The sequence below is a fragment of the Bufo gargarizans genome, chromosome 6 (assembly GCF_014858855.1).
Source record: "Bufo gargarizans isolate SCDJY-AF-19 chromosome 6, ASM1485885v1, whole genome shotgun sequence".
Classification (NCBI taxonomy): Eukaryota; Metazoa; Chordata; class Amphibia; order Anura; family Bufonidae; genus Bufo; species Bufo gargarizans.
Window position 1 is genome coordinate 176832420 of NC_058085.1, and position 20771 is coordinate 176853190.

A 20771-nucleotide genomic window follows, 5' to 3' on the forward strand; every position below is an offset into this window, starting at 1 on the left:
TGGGATGCTTGGAAAGATCCTCTTGGCTGCTATGAGGCAATAATAGATCTCTGAGTCACAGTATCCTTGCATGGGAGGTATTTGGTTACATACCTTTTATGGATCCTACTCAGCTGGGATATCTGTATCTGCATTATACATCCCATCTATTCTTAGGTGGCACTTCAAGCCGAGTGAGCAGGCAAGATTACAATTACATTTTAATTCCTTGAAGCAAGAGCACTTTTTTTGCTTTTTTATTCATTTGACCTTAGCTTAAAGTTTATTTGTCTGTTTTATCCCTCTCAGAGCCTTCAATTGGCTGCACTAGAAAAAGTTGGCAAAAATGGCTTACAATGTATCCCTCGCTGGACCCGGCCCGTGGGGATTCCGTCTGCAAGGAGGAAAGGACTTTAACATGCCCTTGACCATCTCCAGAGTAAGTGTGAAGAGTTTAGACACCGAAATGTTATAGTGTAGCATATGCTTTGAGTGACTTATGTGTAAGAATAAGAATTCCATAGGGCAAGATGTGTTTGGAATGAAGAAAATTAACAGGGTTTGTGAAATGTAGTTTGGTGAGTAGAAAAAGACCTGTAAGGCAGATCCTTAACTCTTTTCAGTCTGCAGAGGGTACTGTGTATACTAGATGTAGTCTTGTGCATATTAGAATATAAAGCATTGCAGCATTTTTTAGATGTTTCAGAGGCAACTTTGTCATGTGGTACAATATATAGGGGTAATGTGGTATCTATTGTTTTACTCAATGAGCTAGCTCAAGGTGTAAAAGTATCAGTTAGATCACGCATGGTCAACCTGCGGCCCTCCAGCTGTTGCAAAACTACAACTCCAAGCATGCCCAAACAGCCTACAGGTATCAGCCTACAGCAGGGCATTGTGCAAGTTGTAGTTTTACAACAGCTGGAGAGCCGCAGGTTGAGCATGCCTGAGTTAGATGATATATTCAGCTCTCAGTCAAATTAGTTACAATGAAGGCCTTTGAGAAGACCATTCAAAATTGCATGGAATAGGGGTCTTCTGGGGGAGGGTGTATCCTCTCAAAGAAGATGGCCAGTAATAACCAGATAAAGTAAATCTGGTCTGGATAAGGGGGTGGTCTTGTCAAAGAGATGGCCTTGTGGAGAGGTTTCACTGCATATGGCTTGCAATATCTTAAATGTATTTTAAAATGTCTAACACTTATGAAGAACATTTATTATTTGTTTCTGATGAGTATTACAAGGTGTCACCAGGGTGATAGAGTTTTCTTTATGTGGTTAATGTGCTACTTTGTGCTGGAGTTTATAGAGCCGGAAAGGAATATACCTGTATAGTCATATCTTTTTACCTATTGTGACTGTTATTAAAGCTCCTGTATTGGTTTTCACCCAGCTTTCCCTGAAACCCCAAAAACAAGTCTATCTAGACACATAATGGGCCATTGCAAATATATGCAAATATATGTTGTCATTCAAGAGTCTGAAAATGCTGGATCACAGTCCTGAAGAGTATAGCAATAAAGGCCACATAGAGGAGGAAGATACATCTTGTTGTTCATGCTCTTTAATGATCCAAAATGTAGATAGACAGACATAGATAATGATGAGATAAATAGATATAAGAGATAAGTAGATATGAGAAATAAATAGATATAAGAGATAGATAGATTACTGTTTTTGTTTACTAGGTTTCACCCAGCTGCTTGTATTTGCTGCGATTTGCTGCAATGTATATGAGAAGTCAGCATCAAAAGTTCAATTGCCCTACAGCACCACCACAGGGGAAATTAAGCATTACACTGTTCCTTTTTAAATCAGATGTAGAAATTTACCCAGCTAAATGTGTCAGTATATATGGCTCAAAATGGTATACATGCTTTGCACTCCATTTATTATATGTTTTAAACAGTTTTTGCCCCAAGATTTTAGACCAAAGGAAGACAACACAATTTATCACAAGTCTCTTTGAAAAATTTGGCTCATCAGTAGTCTGGTTGAAATGTACACTGTCTAAATATTAGAGAGGATTAGTAAATCTGCCCTCACGTATTTTACTTAGAGCAGTAAATAAAGAGTGAATCAGTGGAAATGTGACTGTCTGACGTTCTGTTGATGGGTGAGCCATAATTGGAGAATATAAGCAGATGGGGACATATTTCTCCTGATTCACTTGTTTCTTTTTATACGAGACACTTCACTAATTTTAGTTACATTAAAATGCTTAAAATTCCTGTGAAAGTAAATGGCGTAAATAATCCCTGGTAATACTGACTGCAGGCATGCAGCTAACAAGCCCAGGTATTGCACACGCTAATATAAACCATTGTATTTGGTCTGATCTGTTTGTGGATTGTGAAATGTCTTGTGCAGAACACATTACAACACTAAAACAGGTGATGGAATCCCTGAGACCTTGGCATTGTGAGAAAATGTCCATTCCAGCATCTCATGTTGCCCCAAAACATGACATATTAGTTTTTATTAATGATAACCTGTACATGCTATGAAAAGCAGATTCTACATTCCTAAACCAGCCATAGAATTCCGTACATGGTATGAGCAGGGCAGAGGCATACAGAGGCTTTTTATGCTGGATTCTCTATGAGGTTCTGCACAAGGCCCATTTTCCTGCCTCTAGCCAAATCACTGTAGAGCTGGCGATCATGGAATTTCGGGGATAGTATGGTATTGTACAATTGTACTTTTGCTGAGAATTATTTTTCTTCTAAAAACCAGCATGCATTTTTAGCATATTTTTCATGATTTTTGCAGTGGTTTTAAGAGTGTTTTTAAATAAAATCCTTTTTTTTGCATTGTTCGAGTTCTATAGAGAAGTCTATAGGAAATACCAGACAAATAATGGCATACCAAGATCATTAAAAAAACTAAAAACCATGGACTTTAGTATAATCTAACTGCATAATGCTGTTTAAAAACACCACATGGTATTTACTTTATACTGTTGGTGATAAGTCTATAAACTGACCAAATATGGTTTTGGGCCTCTAATCTGGTCCATGATGCAAATGAAAAGGGCTGGAGGATCTCTCACAGCCAAGGCCTGGAGAATGTGCACTAAACAAGAAACTCATATAAATGAACTCCTTGTCCATTGGTTTTGGATTGACTTAGGACATTTTCTCATGGTCAGTATTTAGTCGATATTTTCCATTGGTATTTGTAAGCCCAAACCAGAAATGGATCAAGAACACAGAAGAGGCACAAACAAAAGTTTTTCTCTCTGTAGGTTCCACTCTCTTGAAAATGTTTTAAGGGAGGGCACCATTTCTTGGTATATCTTTTGTGTATGTGTTGCTCACATTCTCTAACATAGTTAGAGATTTCGTTGTATATACTACTGCCCTTTTTTCTCCCCTCGCTTTGAAGTTCTGTTATCACCTAATTATAGATGCACAGGATCAGGGTAGGTTCAGGTGATTAAGAAGCTGCAGGAGGTCCTGGGGTGGTCAGTGCAGGAGGTCACAGTCAATCAAACAGTGACAGGTGAAGATCCATTTGTGTGCTAAAGTCAGAAAGGGCACTGTCCCTCCTTTTCTCCATCTAAAAATAAACCAGGGGCAAATGGGAACATTCTTGAATGCTTGTAGCTGTCAAGTTATCCCAGACACTATCTGATAATCTGATGTTATAGAGTAACCTGACAGTATGGAGTGATACTTCTAGGGTCCCAAGGGGGACATTAAAATAGTTCAAATAAGCCACTGGTCATTGTATTAGACTTCATGCACATGACCTTATTTTTCATTAGGGTGCTATCTGGATTTTTTTTTACAAATAGCACGCTGACCCATTCATTTTTAAGGGGCCACACACACATCTGTATGTTTTGTGAATCCGAGTGACCGTTACACAAATTATAGAACTTGTCTTGTTCCTGTCCATATTGCAGACAAGACAAGTCTTTTGAATTTATGAATTAGTTAACATTAAGCAAACTATGTCAAAATGTTTAAAACGCTGCATATAGCATGATATATTTGCTGCGACTCACTTATTGACTTAATGCTGTTGTAAATTTACACTAATGTTTAGGCACATTTAACGGCCTCTCTCAGCTACAGAGCTTTTTCTAAGTGGTAAACAAACAATGTCTAAAGCTTCCACCACACGTCATTTTTGTAAGTATTTTATTGTGGTTTTTACTATTTTTTCATGTTTTTGCAGTTTATTTTTAGCATTTTACTTACAGCATTTGACAAAACACAAACACAACCACACAAACTACAAACTGCATGAAAAAATATGGATCAGCTACAAAAAAACAAAAACAAAAAATCCTTTCCTTAAAGGGCTTGGCCACTTTCTGGCTACTTGTGCCCAATGTGTTAGTAAGATTATTATATGACACTTACTGATATAGCCTTTGTTGACATTCTGTGCTGTTTGCTATATTTCATAAGCTATGTCCCCTTGTTAGGCAAATCTTCTGTGCTGTCCACAAGATGGCTGCTGATGGAGGATCATGTGACCAGGCAAATCATCTCTATGTGATGTCTCCTGTATTAAAACACACTGCATCTGCACTAAACTCTCAACAGTGAGGTGCGGGTGGCAGGTGCAGTGTATTTAAACAGAGGAGACATCACATGGAGGTGATTTGCCTGGTCACATGACCCTCCATCAGCAGCCATTTTATGGACAAGACCTCTGTGTGGACAGGACAAAAGACTTGGCAAACAAGGGGTCAGACCTTATAAAATATAGAACGTGATGCTGAATTTCAACAAAGGCTATATTAGTAGCCATATAGCCATATGATCATGTCACAAACACATTGATTAAAAGAAGCTAGAAACTGGCCAACCCATATTCACATCTGTCGGATTTGTTGCAGAAATTGGAATTGGGTTATTTTCACAACATCTGCATGGATTTCTGCAAGCACATTTACATGACTGGGAAAGTCCCATAAATTGTATCAACAAATTTGCAGTGTGTGGAAAATCCATAGCAGACGAGCAAGCATTCTGCAGCAAGAAAATCCGCTCCAAATGCAGGGGGTTTCATCTTCTGCGTTTCAAAATGTGAATCCATGGCAGAGATATACAACATAAATTGACATGCTGCAGAGTAGAGTTTAACTAGCTGATCACTGGGGGTCTGAATACTGGAAAGTGGGAACCCTCACCGATCCCAAGAATCAGGGTCCAGCTCCCCATCCTGATTCTCTAGGGAACTCCAGAGAAAGGCGAATACAGCACTCAGCTATCTCTGGCACTCCGGTAGAGACTGAATGAAGCGGCAGGGCGCATGCTCAATCTGTCGTTCCATCAAAATGGGGCAACAGAACCCCCATTCTCTGGATCGTGGAGGTCCCAGCTAGTTATTCCTTATCCTGTGGATAGGAGATAACATAAACTTGGCACAACCCCTTAAAGTACAAAGACATAAAACCAAATTTAGGAAAATTCATAGTGAAAACATAAGTGACACAAATAGTAGTGAGGGTGTTGCTACTGACAAAATAAGCATTATGGACAGACTCAATCATAGTTAAAATGTCTATTGAGAAATCTATCTATATACAAATCAACCCATGGGCACACAGCAAAAAAACACTTCCCGGTGGGAGGAGGCTTTTCCAAATGCAGTGTGCAATCCTTTGCATGTATAACTGGAGTACATACACTTCGTACAGTAGTGCATAAGCACTGTGCTATGGTACATAGGGTGTCATGCACTAATAGAGCAGAGCATGTGCATCAGTCATCCAAACCGCCATATTAAGTGCTCACAGCCAATCTGCGAATAAAATGCCATCATTGCATATTATTCAGATAGATTCTTCAAGAAATTATGTGATAAGATGGCTCCAAATATGCCGTACATATAAATATAATGTGTAAATATAACTGTACATATAACAATTTGACCATATTTACTCCAATATACAGAACTGTGGTTCTGAAAATATGTGAATTTGGATTCTATGAGGTATCATTTGAGTAGTATGTTATTCCATTTTTGCAGTATTTTAACGTATAAGCTTATAAAGGTGGAGATGTAACCCTCTTACTTACCATAAAATCATATATGGCTTATTTTTTATCAGTATGATTTATTGCCCATTAATCGTGAGGATTGTTCATAATAAAATGTATTAGATGATACTGCAACATTCGACTGAGGAAATAAATGACCCTAATATATGACTATAAATCTCTTATTCAAACACTGAACAACCCTGCTGGCTGGAAACAGTACTGCAACAGCTGTGTTGTGTAACTGACCCCTTCCCCAGTGATGGCTTACCATATATGTAGCTCAAATGAATGAATGACCATTTAATATATGAAGAAGCTGGATCCATCAGAGCAAGAGTCCATTTAATAGTTGGGGTGTATGACATCCATATGCCCTAATAGGGTACGTCAACTGGGGTTCTACTCTTAGTTTTGCACCTGCACATTACGTCATAGGGCTATTTAGAAATCCTGAATCGTTTCCCAGACACAAGGATGGGGTGTGATTGCAACCCCTGTGCTACAGGCGCTACTCTATTAATCCCAATAAGAATTGTGTAAGGCTTCCCAGGGCATCAATTGGGAATATTTTGAGGGTGTGCAAGTGATGTAATCTGTCACCATCATAACACCAGATCAATAGTTTGTAACACAGCAGCAATCAAGCTTTGGCATGCATTTTGAACTCGACCTGTAGAAGCGACACAGTGGAAAGCATCGTGCTATTTATAATATACATGGCAGTCTATTTCAGATGCGCGAGTCACTACCGTAACCTTGTTGGAATGCATGTCGAGGACAGAACAAACCAAACCAAATACATGTGCTGCTAAGATTAGATTTGGAAGAATCCAGAAACATAGACAGGCATGCCTAAAAGAGCGTTAGGTACATGGTCAATGGTTGTGAATATTCTGTCAACATAAAACCACATCAAATATCTAATCAAATATGACATGATGACATCTAGTATCCTTAATATATCTACAATTCAAGAGGTGTCTTTGAACATACTAGCTGCAACCGTTGATAGTACTGTACATCTAAATCCTGGAAAGCTACTGTAGAACAGCTGATCAGCAGCGGTGCCAGGAGTTGGACAAATGACAATCTCATGTTGATGACCTATCCCCAAAAACACTTTGAAAAGTCTTTACATTGCTTTCAGAAAGTCTTCAGACCCTTTCAATTTTTTCACATTTTGTTATGTTGCAGCCTTGTACTACAAAAAAATTCAAGTTCCCCCCATCAATCTGCGCTTAATGCCTGAGATAGATAAAGTGAAAAGATTGCTGGTGCTAGATTATTAAAAAGGAAAAGCGAAAACTTAGTATGGACATAAATAATCAGACCCTTTGCTATGACTTGAAATTTAGCTCTTGGAACCTCCCATTTTTCTTGATCTTCTTTGAGATGTTTAGGTATTAAAAGCACACCAAAACTATATACAAAATCACAACAGTTTATTAAGGATGCAAAGAAAAAACAGGCAACATTAAAAACAATTAAAAAGCATCCCCAAATGGATGCACCAATCCCCCACAATGAACAGCACAAGGCTTAAATATAAGGAGACCAAAGCCTAAATGCCCTTAAAAAGTCAATTATATAAATAATAATGAAAATGTGCAACTAACATGAAAGCTGAGCTTCAAAGATCCTGTGTGTAGATGGGAGAAACTTCCAGAAGATCAAACATCGCTGCAGAACTCCACCAATCTGGGCTTTATAGCAGAGAGGCCAGAAAGAAGCCTCTCCTCAGTAAAAGACACATGAAAGCCCCTGTGGAGTTTCTAAAAAAACAAACAAAAAAAAAAAAAAAACACCTAAAGGATGTTCAGACTTTGAGAAACAAGATTCTCTGATCTGCTGAAATCAAGATTGAACTTTTTGGCCTCACTTCTAAGCATCATGTCTGAAGGAAACCAGGCACTCATCACCTGCCCAATACCCTCCCTACAGTGAAGCATGGTGGTGGCAGCATCATGCTATAGGGGTGTTTTTCAGTGCCTGAAACAGGGAGACTGGTCAGAGTTGAGGGAAGGCTAAATGGGGCAAAGTTACAGAGATAGTCCTAATGTAAACCTGATCCAGAGTGCGAACCTCAGACTGGGCTGCAGGCTCACCTTCTAACAAGATAATGACCTTAAGCACACAGCCAAGACAACAGAGGAGTGGCTTAGGGACAACTATGTGAATGTCCCCAGGCAAAGTCCTGATTTGAAACCAATTCAACATCTTCAGAGAGACCTGAAAATGGCTGTCCACCAACAGTCCCCATCCAATCTGACAGAGCTTTAGAAGGAATTGCAGAGAAAAATTGGCAGAAAATTACCAAATACAGGTGTGCAAAGATAGTGGCATCATACTGAAGAAGACTGGAGACTGCAATTGTGTCAAAAGTTCATCAAGTAAGAACTAAGTAAAGAGTCTGAAATATGTATGTCAGAGCAATATTTTAGGTTTTTCTTTTCAATAAAGTAGCCAATATTTCAAATAATCAGTGTTCGGGCTCATTCAGACGGCCGTATGCTGTCCGCAAAAATGCGGATCCGTTTTTTGCGGATTAGATGCTGTCCCATTCACTTCTATGGGGCACTTTTCTTCCATTGCACGGCTCAGCAAAGCAAAAAAATGAAACGTGTCCTATACTTGTCAGTGAAAATCAGGACATGGCCCTATTGAAGTCTATGGATCAGCAAAAAAACGGAATGCAATCCGTTTTTTTGCGGACTTGCTGAACTGTCCGCAAAAAAACGGATCAGCATACGGCCGTCTGAATGAGCCATTAACTTTATCATTATGGGGCATTGAGTGCAGATTAATATGGAAAACCTTTATTTATTTTTTGGTTTTCATTTTGTTGTTTTTATTTTAGCAAAGGCCGCAAAATAACAAGATGTGAAAAAAGTGTCTAAAGAATCTGTACTGAATAGAGACACCAAACATGCGTGTAGAGCAATGGATAAATGTGTTAGGCTATATCTAGTTAAAACATTTTTTATTGTATAATTATCCTTTTGACTCAAAATGCAAAACCGAATAAACTTTTAATATACAGTACTTTTATGTTCTGCCCTAAGGGGTACCCTCTGTCCTCTGTTGTGTGGTTGGCGTACTACTTAGGTAAAACTTTGTTTCAGATTTATATTATGCCAGTTCCGTCTATTGTTCCATCAAAGGTGGGGGCTAAATTGTGAGCTTTACCTCCACCACGTTTATAGCTATATTAACGCCACTACTTGATGCCACCATGTGGAACCCTGAACGCAGGGCATAATTATGGTGGAACAGATACATACATTTCACCTGTTTTTTAGTAGGTTTGGTCTCTTTAACATATTTTGCATTGGGACCCAGGAGCTTACAGTTGCACTGTACTTTCAGTAAACTTTCGATATTGCAAAGGGGCACAAGTTGACAGTTTAGTGCCCACTGCCTTCTTCTGCAACAATGCAACAAAAAAGACAGCACAGAGAAAGCACCACAGTCTTTTGTTAAAGGTAATGTGTAATCAGAAAATAATCTATTGTGTAAATGACGTTTTTATGTTTAAAACATTTTTTTGGGCGACTTTTGGTTTAAGTTTCTATATTACAATATATATTTTAAAGATACCTAAAAGTGTGTGATTGTCACACTGACAATAGTATGTTAGGTCTTCCTGTTCTGTTCATGTAACTTTTCAGTAGCACAAAAAAAGAACAATATTTGAACCTCTGTTCAATAGCCTATTCTGGAACCACACATGTTTATGACTTTATTACAAAGTTCAGCTTTTATCCTGATGACAAAAAAAGGTTATGTTTTTATTATCACATTAGCTGCATGTTCCCACTCAATATTTTTTGTGGTTCTAAGCTGGGAAACATACCTCGACTGGGCACACGTATAATTATGATTTTTTTCTGCCCTTATCTTTTTACAATTTTAGGGATTAGGGATATAGATCTTAACGTTTCAGTAACCATCATATTATCATCACAGGCAAAGTTACAATGAGAGATATCACCTTTGTTTAGATAACACAGGATCCACCTTTCACAGTGGGTCTTCTCCTTCCTGAACTCTGCACAGGTCACAGAGCATGCCTAGAAAATGCTCCCATATTAATCAATGAGGCCCCCTCCTGTACATTGTGTCTATGGCTCATGTAGCTACACTCAAAGAACATAAGTATCGACATATCTTAGGCCTAGTGTCCAGTATGAAAACTGTAGGATTTTTTGAATAATTTTTTAAATTATAGATAGGTAGAGATGGCCTTGTGGTTCGCCCAGCAGTCGTTTTGCGGCAAACTTTGCTCGTTCACGATTCGCCGAACATGCAAACATATGGCGATGTCCGCCAGTGCCATATTCTTTTGCATTGTGCCGAACTTTGACCCATGACACATCCATCAGGTGGGACAGGACAGCCAATTGAGACGTTTCAGCACATACCCCCTACCCTATAAATAAACCCGATCTGGCCACCATTTTACATTCAGTTTTTTGCCAGTGTAGGGAGAGGATGCTGTGTGGAGCAGGGATAGACTGTTAGGGACATCAAATGCTAGCTAATAGGTCCACAAAAGTCCTTTTAAGGACTCGTATAGGTGTGCTATCAATAGGTGTGAAATACTGAGGGGTGTGATAGAAAGTATATTATAATGCATTTGTATTGTGCTGCAGTTGTGTGCGGTTCTGCAGCAATACTGCAGCTATACAGAGGGACAAACACTATTGGAATAACTAATTGCAACTGGTGTGATATACTAGTTGCCCCCCCCCCCAACAAAAAAAATGATTGATGCAGGGGTGCGATATGCCTATAATATACTTTCTATATAGTGCATTTGTATTGTGCAGCAATTGTGTCTGTTTCTGCAGCGATACCGCAGCTATACAGAGGGACAAACGCTATTGGAACAACTAATTGCAACTGGTGTGCTATACCAGTTGCCCCCCAAAAAAACTGATTAAGGGGTTTGATATACCTACTTCCAGCAAATAATCATTAAGGGGTTCTATATACCTGCTTCCACAAATAATGCTCTTCTATGGGGACTTTGTCATAGGGTCGATTTGAAAATGACAGGCAGGGGAGGAGGCAGGCCATTCCGAAGGGGTGGTAGGGGACGGGCAGGTGCACTGGGCCGGAGCCTAAGTGGGAAGTTGGAGAAGGTGTGTGCAAGTCAAAGTCAAAGGACGCACTCAGCCTTCCACTTCTGCACCCTCCTCATCCCCTATATCAGCACCCTCCTCGCTCTCTGCTGTGTGCACCCCCAAAGACACCACCACCACCACCATAGCCCCTCCACTCAAGTCTAAGGAATTATTTTCCCATCCATTCCCAGACCTTACCAATGCACAGCCATTCTTGGCATCGGATGAGGAGGTAGCAACGGCCGCCACCCAGTGGTCTGATGACAGTACCCAGATCAGGCCAAAGAGGGTTGTCCTCGCTGTTGCTGCCTACTCACTAATGTCAGTGTTGGTGAAGGTGACGATGATGACGTGTCAATGGACGTCACATGGGTGCCCACAAGAGAGGAAGAGGGGGGAGTTCAGTAGGAGAGACGGAGCAGCAGATAGGGAGGAGAGGGAGGAGAAGCAGGCAGAACTCGCAGTGCACAGGAGGCAAAAAGCAGACTACAAATGTATCTGGAGTGAGCCATCCACCATGCACACATCTGGCACTCTCAGGACGCCGGCACATGGCTCCACAGTGTGGGATTTTTTTAACATGTCAGCTGCTAACAATAGTGTTGCCATCTGCAGCCTGTGCTGTCAACGCATAAGTCGCGGTAAACCCAGCAATCACCTAGGGACGACCACCTTAAGAAGGCACCTGACCCCTCATTACCGAGCCCAGTGGAAGCAACATCGTCAGAACCCACAAAGCCACACTCCCGGCGCTCCACGTCCTGCCTCTTCTCTTTCTCCTGCTCCTCCCATTTGTCCTCCACTCCACCTTCCACCGTGCCGTCGTCGCGTTTATCTGGCAAAAGGCAGGTTTCCATGGCCCAAATGTTCGAACATAGAAAGTTAATGACGCCGGATAACCCTCTTGCCCAATGGCTGACCGCCAGCTTGTCGGAACTGCTAGCCTGCCAACTACTGCCATATATACTGGTGGACTCGGAGGCCTTTCGAAAATTTGTGGCCATTGGCACACCGCGATGGAAGGTCCCAGGAAGGAAATATTTCTCCCAGAAGGGCATCCCAGAGCTATATGGCCATGTTCAGCGGCAAGTGAATGTATCTCTGGCACAAAGTGTTAGTGTCAAGAGACATCTTATCACAGACACGTGGTCTAGCAAACACGAGCAGGAAAGGTACATAACTTTTACTGCCCCCTGGGTGAACCTTCTGATGGCTGTCAAGCATGCATCCCGTGGCACTAGTGTGCATTTGGTGTTACCGCCACAGATTGCATGCAGGCCTGCCTCTTCTTCTCCTCCTCCTCCTCCATCCTCCGTCTCCTCCTGGGCTGACTCCTCATTTTCCACTGCTACCGCCTCTTCCGCTGCACCCCCCAGCTCCCCAGGACCTATTCGATGTGCCAGGTGAGACGTTGCCATGCTGTGTTGTGGCTATTGTGCCTGGAAACCAAGAGCCACATTGGTTCTGCACTCCTTTCAGCTCTGCGGTCACAGGCCGATCAGTTGGTAACCCCGCTCAATTTGACAGTTGGTAAAATGGGGTGCGACAACGGTGCCAATCTGCTGAGTGTGCTGAAACAGGACAAAATGACACATGTGCCGTACATGGCACACGTCCTGAACTTAGTCGTGCAGCGATTCGTTGCCAAATAAACCGGGGTCCAGGATGTCTTTCAGCAGGCCAGGAAAAGCTCTGGCCATTTTAGAACTTACACAGCCATGGCTCGCCTTGCTGACATTCAGCGGCGACACCACTTGCCCATCAGGTGTCTGATTTGTGACTGCCCGACGCGCTGGAACTCCATCTTGTATATGCTTGATAAGCTGCTCCAGCAGAAACGTGCGGTAACGACTACCTGTATGAACTCTGCGGCAGGACAGGTTCGGTGGAGCTTGTTTTTTTTTGCTGCGCCAGTGGCTGCCCATGCGCGATGCATGCAGACTTCTGCGGCCACTTGAGATCACCAAACTGGTCAGTCACAGCCAGGGTGCCATCAGTGACATCATACCTTACGCCTTCTTTCTGGAGCGTGCATTGCGTTGTGTCATTGATCAAGCCGTTGAGGAGCAGGAAGATGAGGAAGTTGCAATGCTGAATGTTTTCCCAGGGAGGGATACTCCATCTGAGACAAGTCATCAGGAGTCTGAAGAAGAGTCAGAGGAGGATGGTGTCTGGGAAGAGGAGGAGGAGGAGGAGCAAGAAGAGCAGGCTTTAAACTTTTCTGGTATCCCTGGTGTTGTCCGTGGATAGGGGGAGGAGACAGAGGACGATATTCTCCTGGGCCGGAGACAGGCCACTCCACTGCTTCCAATTTAGTGCAAATGGTGGACTTCATGCTCCAGTGTTTGAAGAGGGACTCCCGTATAAAAACCATAAAGGGCAAGGACCAGTATTGGGTGGCAAAGTACTTAGACCCCCGTTACAAACAGAAAATGGCGACATGTTACCAGCATTACAGAGGGCTGTCAGAATGCAGCATTTCCAAGCCTTGCTTCGAGAGATGCTGCATTCTGCTGTTGCGGGCGCTGGCAGAAGAATTTTCACCCACAGAGAAAGAGTTGCGGGTACCAATCCTACTGCGCATGCAAGAAGGGGGTGGTTTGAAAATGTGTTGGTCACTTTGAATATGAGATCATTCTTGCGGCCAACACATCGACAGCCGCCCTCCGGATCCAGCCTCAAGGAACGCCTAGACCGACAGGTGTCCGACTAGATCGGGTTAACGGCCGATGTGGACGCTCTGAGAAGCGAGGAACCCCTTGACTACTGGGTGTGCAGGCTTGCCCGGTTTCCAGACCTGGCACAATTTGCCATGGAACTCTTGGCTTGCCCCTCGTCCAGTGTCCTGTCTGAAAGGAAGTTCAGCGCAGCAGGGGGGGATCGTGACTGATAAGCGCACTCGCCAGTGTGGACTACCTCACATTTCTAAAAATGAATGAGGCATCGATCTCAGAGGAATTCAACACCTGTACCAATCACGTTTAATTGAATTTCACCTATTACCATTGAGGGTTTTTTCAAGAGGGGGGATTTCATTAACCATGTTTTTAATCCAATTTTATATTTTTAGTTCTTTTAAACATACGTATTTAACATGTATTTGTACTGGCCTGCGGTAAAACTGATATCCAATGACAGTTTAATATACCTCCAGCCACATAATCACTTGATGTTTTCTGTCCAGTGAATGTCTAATGTTTGGGGCCTGTAATGTAACTGGCCAACAGTAAAATTGTTATACAGTGACAGCCTAATGTACCTCCAGCCACATAATGACTTGATCTTTTCTGTACGTTCAATGCATAATCTTTGGGGCTTGTAATGTAACTGGCCAACAGTAAAATTGTTATACGGTGACTGCCTTATGTACCTCCAGCCACATAATCACTTGATCTTTTATGTCCGGTGAGTTCATAATCTTTGGGGCCTGTAATGTAACTGGCCAACAGTAAAATTGTTATATGGTGACCGCCTAATGTACCACCAGCCACATTATCACTTGTTCTTTTCAGTACAGTGAATGAATAATTTTTGGGGCTTATAGTCCACTGGCCTGCAGTAAAATTGATATCCAATGACCGTCTAATATACCTCCAGCCACATAATCACTTCATGTTTTCTGTACGATGAATGAATAATTTTTGGGGCCTGTAGTCTACTGGCCTGCAATAAAATTGTTATCCAATGACTGTCTAATATACCTCCAGTCACATAATCACTTAATGTTTTAGTGAATGGAGCCCGCTGCGAACTTACGGTTCACGAACATTTGATCGCGTTCATGAATTGTCTCAGCCGATGTTCGCCCATCACTATAGATAGGTCCATGGAAAATAAAAATTCACCAGAAACAATAAAAAGTACAAAACCAGACATCCCTTTCAATATTAAAAAGTCTAACTTTTTAAATATCTTTAATAGATATAAATTATCCATGATTTTTTTTTACACCCACATTGACAATTTTCAGAGGATAATAGCTTGTTTTATGGCAGATCTGTTCTGAGAATATGCAGCGCTATTTAAGGCAACATATTATCATGATGACATTTGGTTAAGAGCGATAATTGTTATAAGTCCACTGTACTTATAAGCTTCTCCCTCCCCTGACCCCCCCACCAGTGAGCGGTAGCCACTGGGACAGCCGCTGGGAATACATAGGCAGTGTTATTCATGACAAGTCTGCTTTAAGTAATACTAACATCTGATCCTCTGTCCTGTGACTCTAGACTTACTTATAGGTTATACATAGCCACAACGGCACAATGTAACAAACAAGGCTTTACTAGATTTTCTACTTGTAAATCATGCCATATTTTTTCAGAATTCTTTCACTTCTTTATTTACTCCATCTGCTTCTAAAGTGTCAATAAAGTCTGAAGCCTTGTAGACATTATTGCAAATTATGCTGGTTCCCATTGGGACTCATGGTCATTGATGACAGGGCGATCTGAAAATCTAGTCAAATTCATACAAAAATGTAGAGAATGTTTTGCGGATGTTGCCATACTTAATTTTAGAACTTGAGTGCCTTATGATATAATACACTTTTAGACTAGGTCACATCTGCATTGGAGGACCCGCCTGCATTACATCTTTGTTCTTTATTACCATTGGTGGTATTGTCAATTTGTTGGCCTAACACTTCAAGTTAAATTTGATTTGACATGACGATCTCTTTCTAACAAAGCTAGATCCAGCCCTGTACCTCACATTGATCCAGAGATCTCTCCATTCATTGCTCCAGTTATTTCAAGCTGTCAGCTCAGTAGACATGTCCCTTCTAATAGGGCATGTTCTTTTGCTGCAGCTGGTGGCAGTTGAAGGATGGAACTGAGCATGTGCGTCCACGTCAATGAGGTGGACAGAGAAATTCAAAAAAGAACAAACATCAGGTGGCGCTATACAGATGGATTTCTTTGAACAATTCTGTCGGAAGTCATAAATATTTTATTATATGCAATTATAAAAGCATTCATATCCAGCAGAGCATGCAGTGCTACATTTTCTGGTAAAATTACTGACAACCTGATGGAAACCATGACAGATCTTGTTATAATTAATAAGGTCTTTTGGTTGCTGTTGGCGTCCATCATATCATGGATTTGGTATTGCCATAATTTTCACAGTTCTGCAGAAAAAATTTAATTATTAGCATAGATTTGAACAGAATCTTATATATTGGATTTTCTGTTGCAGTAAATGTATGCAAAAACGGAAGAATAAATAAAAATTTACACATTTTTACACTGTCAGAATGACATATAGAAAAAACTAACCATGAAATTAATGGGAGTGATGTGCTCCTCTCATTCTTTACATAAGTTCAGTCTCTTATCCATATGAGCTTTAATGGCATGAGATGCAAAACCAGACACAGCAAATGCCCCTTCATTGTGCTTATCAACCAGGGTCCTGGAAGTCAAAGACCCCAATCAAATATTGATGGCTAATCCTAAGGAAAAGTCCATGAAAAGTCCATGAACAACTCTTTATGGGTAACAAGCCTGGTGGTCTAGGTTAATGTTAGAATCCCTGGTGGTTTAGTGGGTTAGTCACCTATCTAATTTCTGGCCATGTCTCTGCGGTTTCTGACAGGAAGTTGAATGAAATATGCTCATTGCATTCAGCTTCCTCTTTCTGACTGATATGGATCATAGAAAGTACTATACAGCTAGAATATAAGGATTCATGAGCACCCTAATTACTGTAAAAACTGTCTAAGAGGTCTAGCACAGCTGAGCTCCTGATTTCATGGCGCCCTGATACCAATGAGACCATGTCTGTCCTTAGGAACTGATATGTCGAAGCTGTCACAGTGACATGACTATAATGTGTTAGACCAGTTGGGCACGATGCCTGGTTTGTTACTTGACTCCTGTCTGTCTCTCTTAAAGTAGCTAATTTCTAAGGCATGTAATTGCTTGTACCTTCAAAGAACATACATTAAATAAAACCATTAACCTAATTTGTATTATTACTTGTATTATTGACATTTCAAATCTCCCTAAAGCCCCTAATGTGTTAAAATAATAAAAGATTGCATACTTAGCACTTAATCTCTGCCATTTCCAGCTCTCCTGCACCAGCCTGTGTTCCAGTGCTTCATTCATGAGGTAAAAGTAAGGGGTTGTCAAGAATCAGCATCATAATAAACATAGCCCGGGCCTGGAAAAGAGTCATGGCTACCTGAGTGGTCATGGCTGTTCATGATCTCCTTCTTTCCAGCCCACCGGCTGATGATTTGCAGTTTTCTCCTTTGTCAGTTCCCTCTCCAAGGGAGAAAACTATCAGCAGCAAGTGGGCAGGGACAGCAAGAGATCATGAACAATTGGGACTCTTCTCAGGTAGCCATGACTATTTTCCAGGATTGGACTGTGATGATTTGATGCTGGTTCTCGGCAACCGCTTACTTTTAGTCGATGAGTGACAGATGGCAGAAATCAGCATGTCTTTTCCTATTTATGTTGCCCTCAATAAGGTCCTCATAAAGTTGATAACAGGTTCCATTTAATGGGAAAAGTCTTTTAAGAATTTGTGCAACAGACCTCTTTGTATCTTTGACTGATAATAGCCTGTTGGTGCCCTCCATGCTAACAAGCCTGTGTAATGAAGACAGCAGATGGCCACATGCAAGTACTGTATATAGGTTCCTTGCTTTTGAAAAGGTCAGCAAATAGCCTCAGTAATTGTTAACATGCAATTCATTGGCCTAGTCCCTGATGTACAATCTCATAGATAGCAGGAAACCATTTTTACTCGTAATTGTCTCCTATGATCCACCCCTGCGCAACAAAACAGATTGCACATATTGTTCACTTCTAACGTAACTATGCTGAGTACCTCCAACTAGATTTGGGGCCCAAAGACCTATATATTTATTTCTTTATTTTTTTTTAAGTTAGTGATTTTACATTATTTACCACCGAATTTAATAGGGGGGGAGGTGTTGTCTGCTTGGACAATCTACAGTTTTTAGAAGAGTCTTATGACATAAGATGAACACAAAGTGTCCCCATGCTGTCATCTCCAGAGATTATCTGCAATCTGTAGGAAAACCTAGTAGTAAGTGTTCACTTTCCCTGCAGTGCCACCACAGGGGGTTTAAGCTTTAAACAGTGCCCATTCAAATTAATAAGTAGTCTGTATGATGCAGGATTGGTGGGGCCCTCCAAAGCAAGACTTTCTTAGGAACCATTCTAAATTCCGGCCAAATAATGAGGATCTTGAACATGGAACCTCTCATCTTAGAATTCACTAATTGGTATATTAAAATGATGAGGCTTGGTTTTCGAAACCAGATAACCTCTTTATTTTTACATTTATTTTACTCACTTTTATAGCTCTGACATTCTGCAGCCCTTTACAGACATTATCATCACCTCTTTAAGGTGGTCTGTCTGTGGAGTTAAGGAAACATGGGGGACAGTATCACAATTGTGTGAACCTAGTAAGAAGTGGCAAACCTAACCTCATATCGTCAAGTTCAGATATTACTGTACCAGGAAATCAAGCACTGAAATGAGATGTTTTCCAAGAAACACATTTAACATGGCGAACACAGCACGATGACCAGAGTTCACCATCACATTAACTGTGCAGATGATAGATCACATTAGGTATCCTTGTGTAGCATGAATCAACTTTTCTTCACTAACAAGCATCTCACATAGACATTGACTTAGGATAATTCCTGTCACAGGTTGTCAAATTATGAATCTTACATCAAACCATTAGAAGAAGATATTATTTCAGAAGCATGCTAGTAGGGGTGAGGTAAAGATGAACTTGTACTATGTCTTTAATGCACAGCACCTCCCAAAATTCCTGCACACCAGGGTCTGCAATGCGAAGTCTCACTTCAATGTGATGACAGTCTTGCTGTTTTTAGCAGAGCTATTTTGAAGGTCAGGACTCAGGAGAACTTTCCTAAGTGCATAAGGCTTGTGAGATTTTTGCCTGTAGACAAAGTGACTTTTTAGTTGGGTGCAAGAAGTTGTCTTCACATTGTCTAAAGAGTATGCAATTTAAAGATCATAAAACTATGCAACTTTAATCTTCAATGATCTGTCTGACCATTAAACTAGACATGAGGTATGCCATATCATCACATCACATTAATGGTATGCTTATATTGCTCATCTGGAGCTTTTTTTTAACGAGAATTTCTGAGCATTTTTTATACCAGCCTGATTTAGTGGTTCCATTGAATTTGACTTTTGAAATTCACCTTGCAGAAAAAAAGGCCACACACAAATTGTCCCCATTGTCTGAAATAGTGCAAACTGCAAAACCGTGTCAGAAATAAAAGGGTTAGCCTTGGTTTTCTGGTGTGGATTTCATGGCAAAGGCATGTTGGATTTTTCTCAATGTGTATTCCAGCCATGTGAATTTGGCCTAAGGATACATTAACTTTGGGTGTATTTTGGGGCAGAAAATCCATTGTAAATCTGTAGTAAAATCTGCCTTAGGGCTCATGCACACAGCTGTACCTGTTTTAGCAGTCCGCAAATCGCTCCATTGAGATAAATGGGTCTGCATCTGATGCGCCAAAAATGCACATCAAAACTGGACCAAAACCATGGTCGTTTTCATGAGTCCTGAGTTACATGCAGATCTTGAGGTAATGCATAGCATCAATTGACATGCTGCAGACTTAAAGGGAACCTGTCACCTGGATTTTTTGTATAGAGCTGAGGACATGGGTTGCTAGATGGCCGCTAGCAAATCTGCAATATCCAGTCCCCATAGCTCTGTGTGCTTTTATTGTGTATAAAAACAGATTTGAAACATATGCAAATTAGCCTGAGATGAGTCCTGTATATGAGATGAGTCAGGGACAGGACTCATCTCAGGTTAATTTGCATATGTATCAAATCGTTTTTTTTACACAATAAAAGCACACAAAGCTATGGGGACTGGGTATTGCGGATGTGCTAGCGGCCATCTAGCAACCCATGTCCTCAGCTCTATACACAAAATCCCGGTGACAGGTTCCCTTTAACATCCACACTGCATAACAATGTACATGCATATTCTGCATACATTTTTTTATGCAGCGCGTGGATGAAATTTGTGTAAATTACATCAGTTTTACCTCTTCTGTACATGTACATGCTCCCAAAGTTTCATTAACCTGAATGGTGTCATTACAGAGATCCCCTGCTCTCCCCCACTAGGCTGCAGCTATAACCTGTGCCTCCATTACAATAGAGCATTGCTGTCCTGAGTCACTTCAGAGCCTGTATATGAAATATACACGGACTCCCCTGCAGGATACTAACAGGACACCAGTGAAGGTGGGGCTTACATAAAGTTAAGTTGTACAGTATATCTGGAAAGTCTTCAGACCCTTTCATTTTTTTCACATTTTGTTATGTTGCGGCTTTGTGCTAAAATAAAAGCTATTTCCAATCATTTTGCACTCAATACTCCATAATGAGAAAGTGAAAACAGAAATCTAAAATCTTCGACAATTTGTTGAAAAGAAAAAACTAAAATATTGCATTGACATAAGTATTCAGACCCTTTACTCAAGACATATTCAGATCTCCCCTGAGTTATTTGATTGGGTTCAACTCAGGGCTTTGGCTGGGCCATTCAAGGACATTCACAGAATAATCCCTAAACCATCCTTGTGTTGTATTGGCTGTGTGCTTAGG

General features: G+C 41.0%; 1 protein-coding gene across 16 annotated transcripts in view; it reads left to right on the plus strand.

The window, feature by feature from the left end:
• The window catches only part of LDB3 (LIM domain binding 3), a 205526-nt gene that overhangs the window by 15411 nt on the left and 169344 nt on the right, over nt 1-20771 (plus strand). For 6 of the 16 annotated variants that reach the window (XM_044300292.1, XM_044300297.1, XM_044300295.1 and 3 more), the window contains exon 1: nt 212-418. In XM_044300292.1, the coding sequence (XP_044156227.1) occupies nt 326-418 (93 nt within the window). In that variant the 5' untranslated portion in view covers nt 212-325. Of the gene's footprint in view, nt 1-115; nt 182-211; nt 419-20771 lie in introns of those variants that run through there. The other 10 variants (XM_044300299.1, XM_044300300.1, XM_044300302.1 and 7 more) reach the window with 7 other exon arrangements.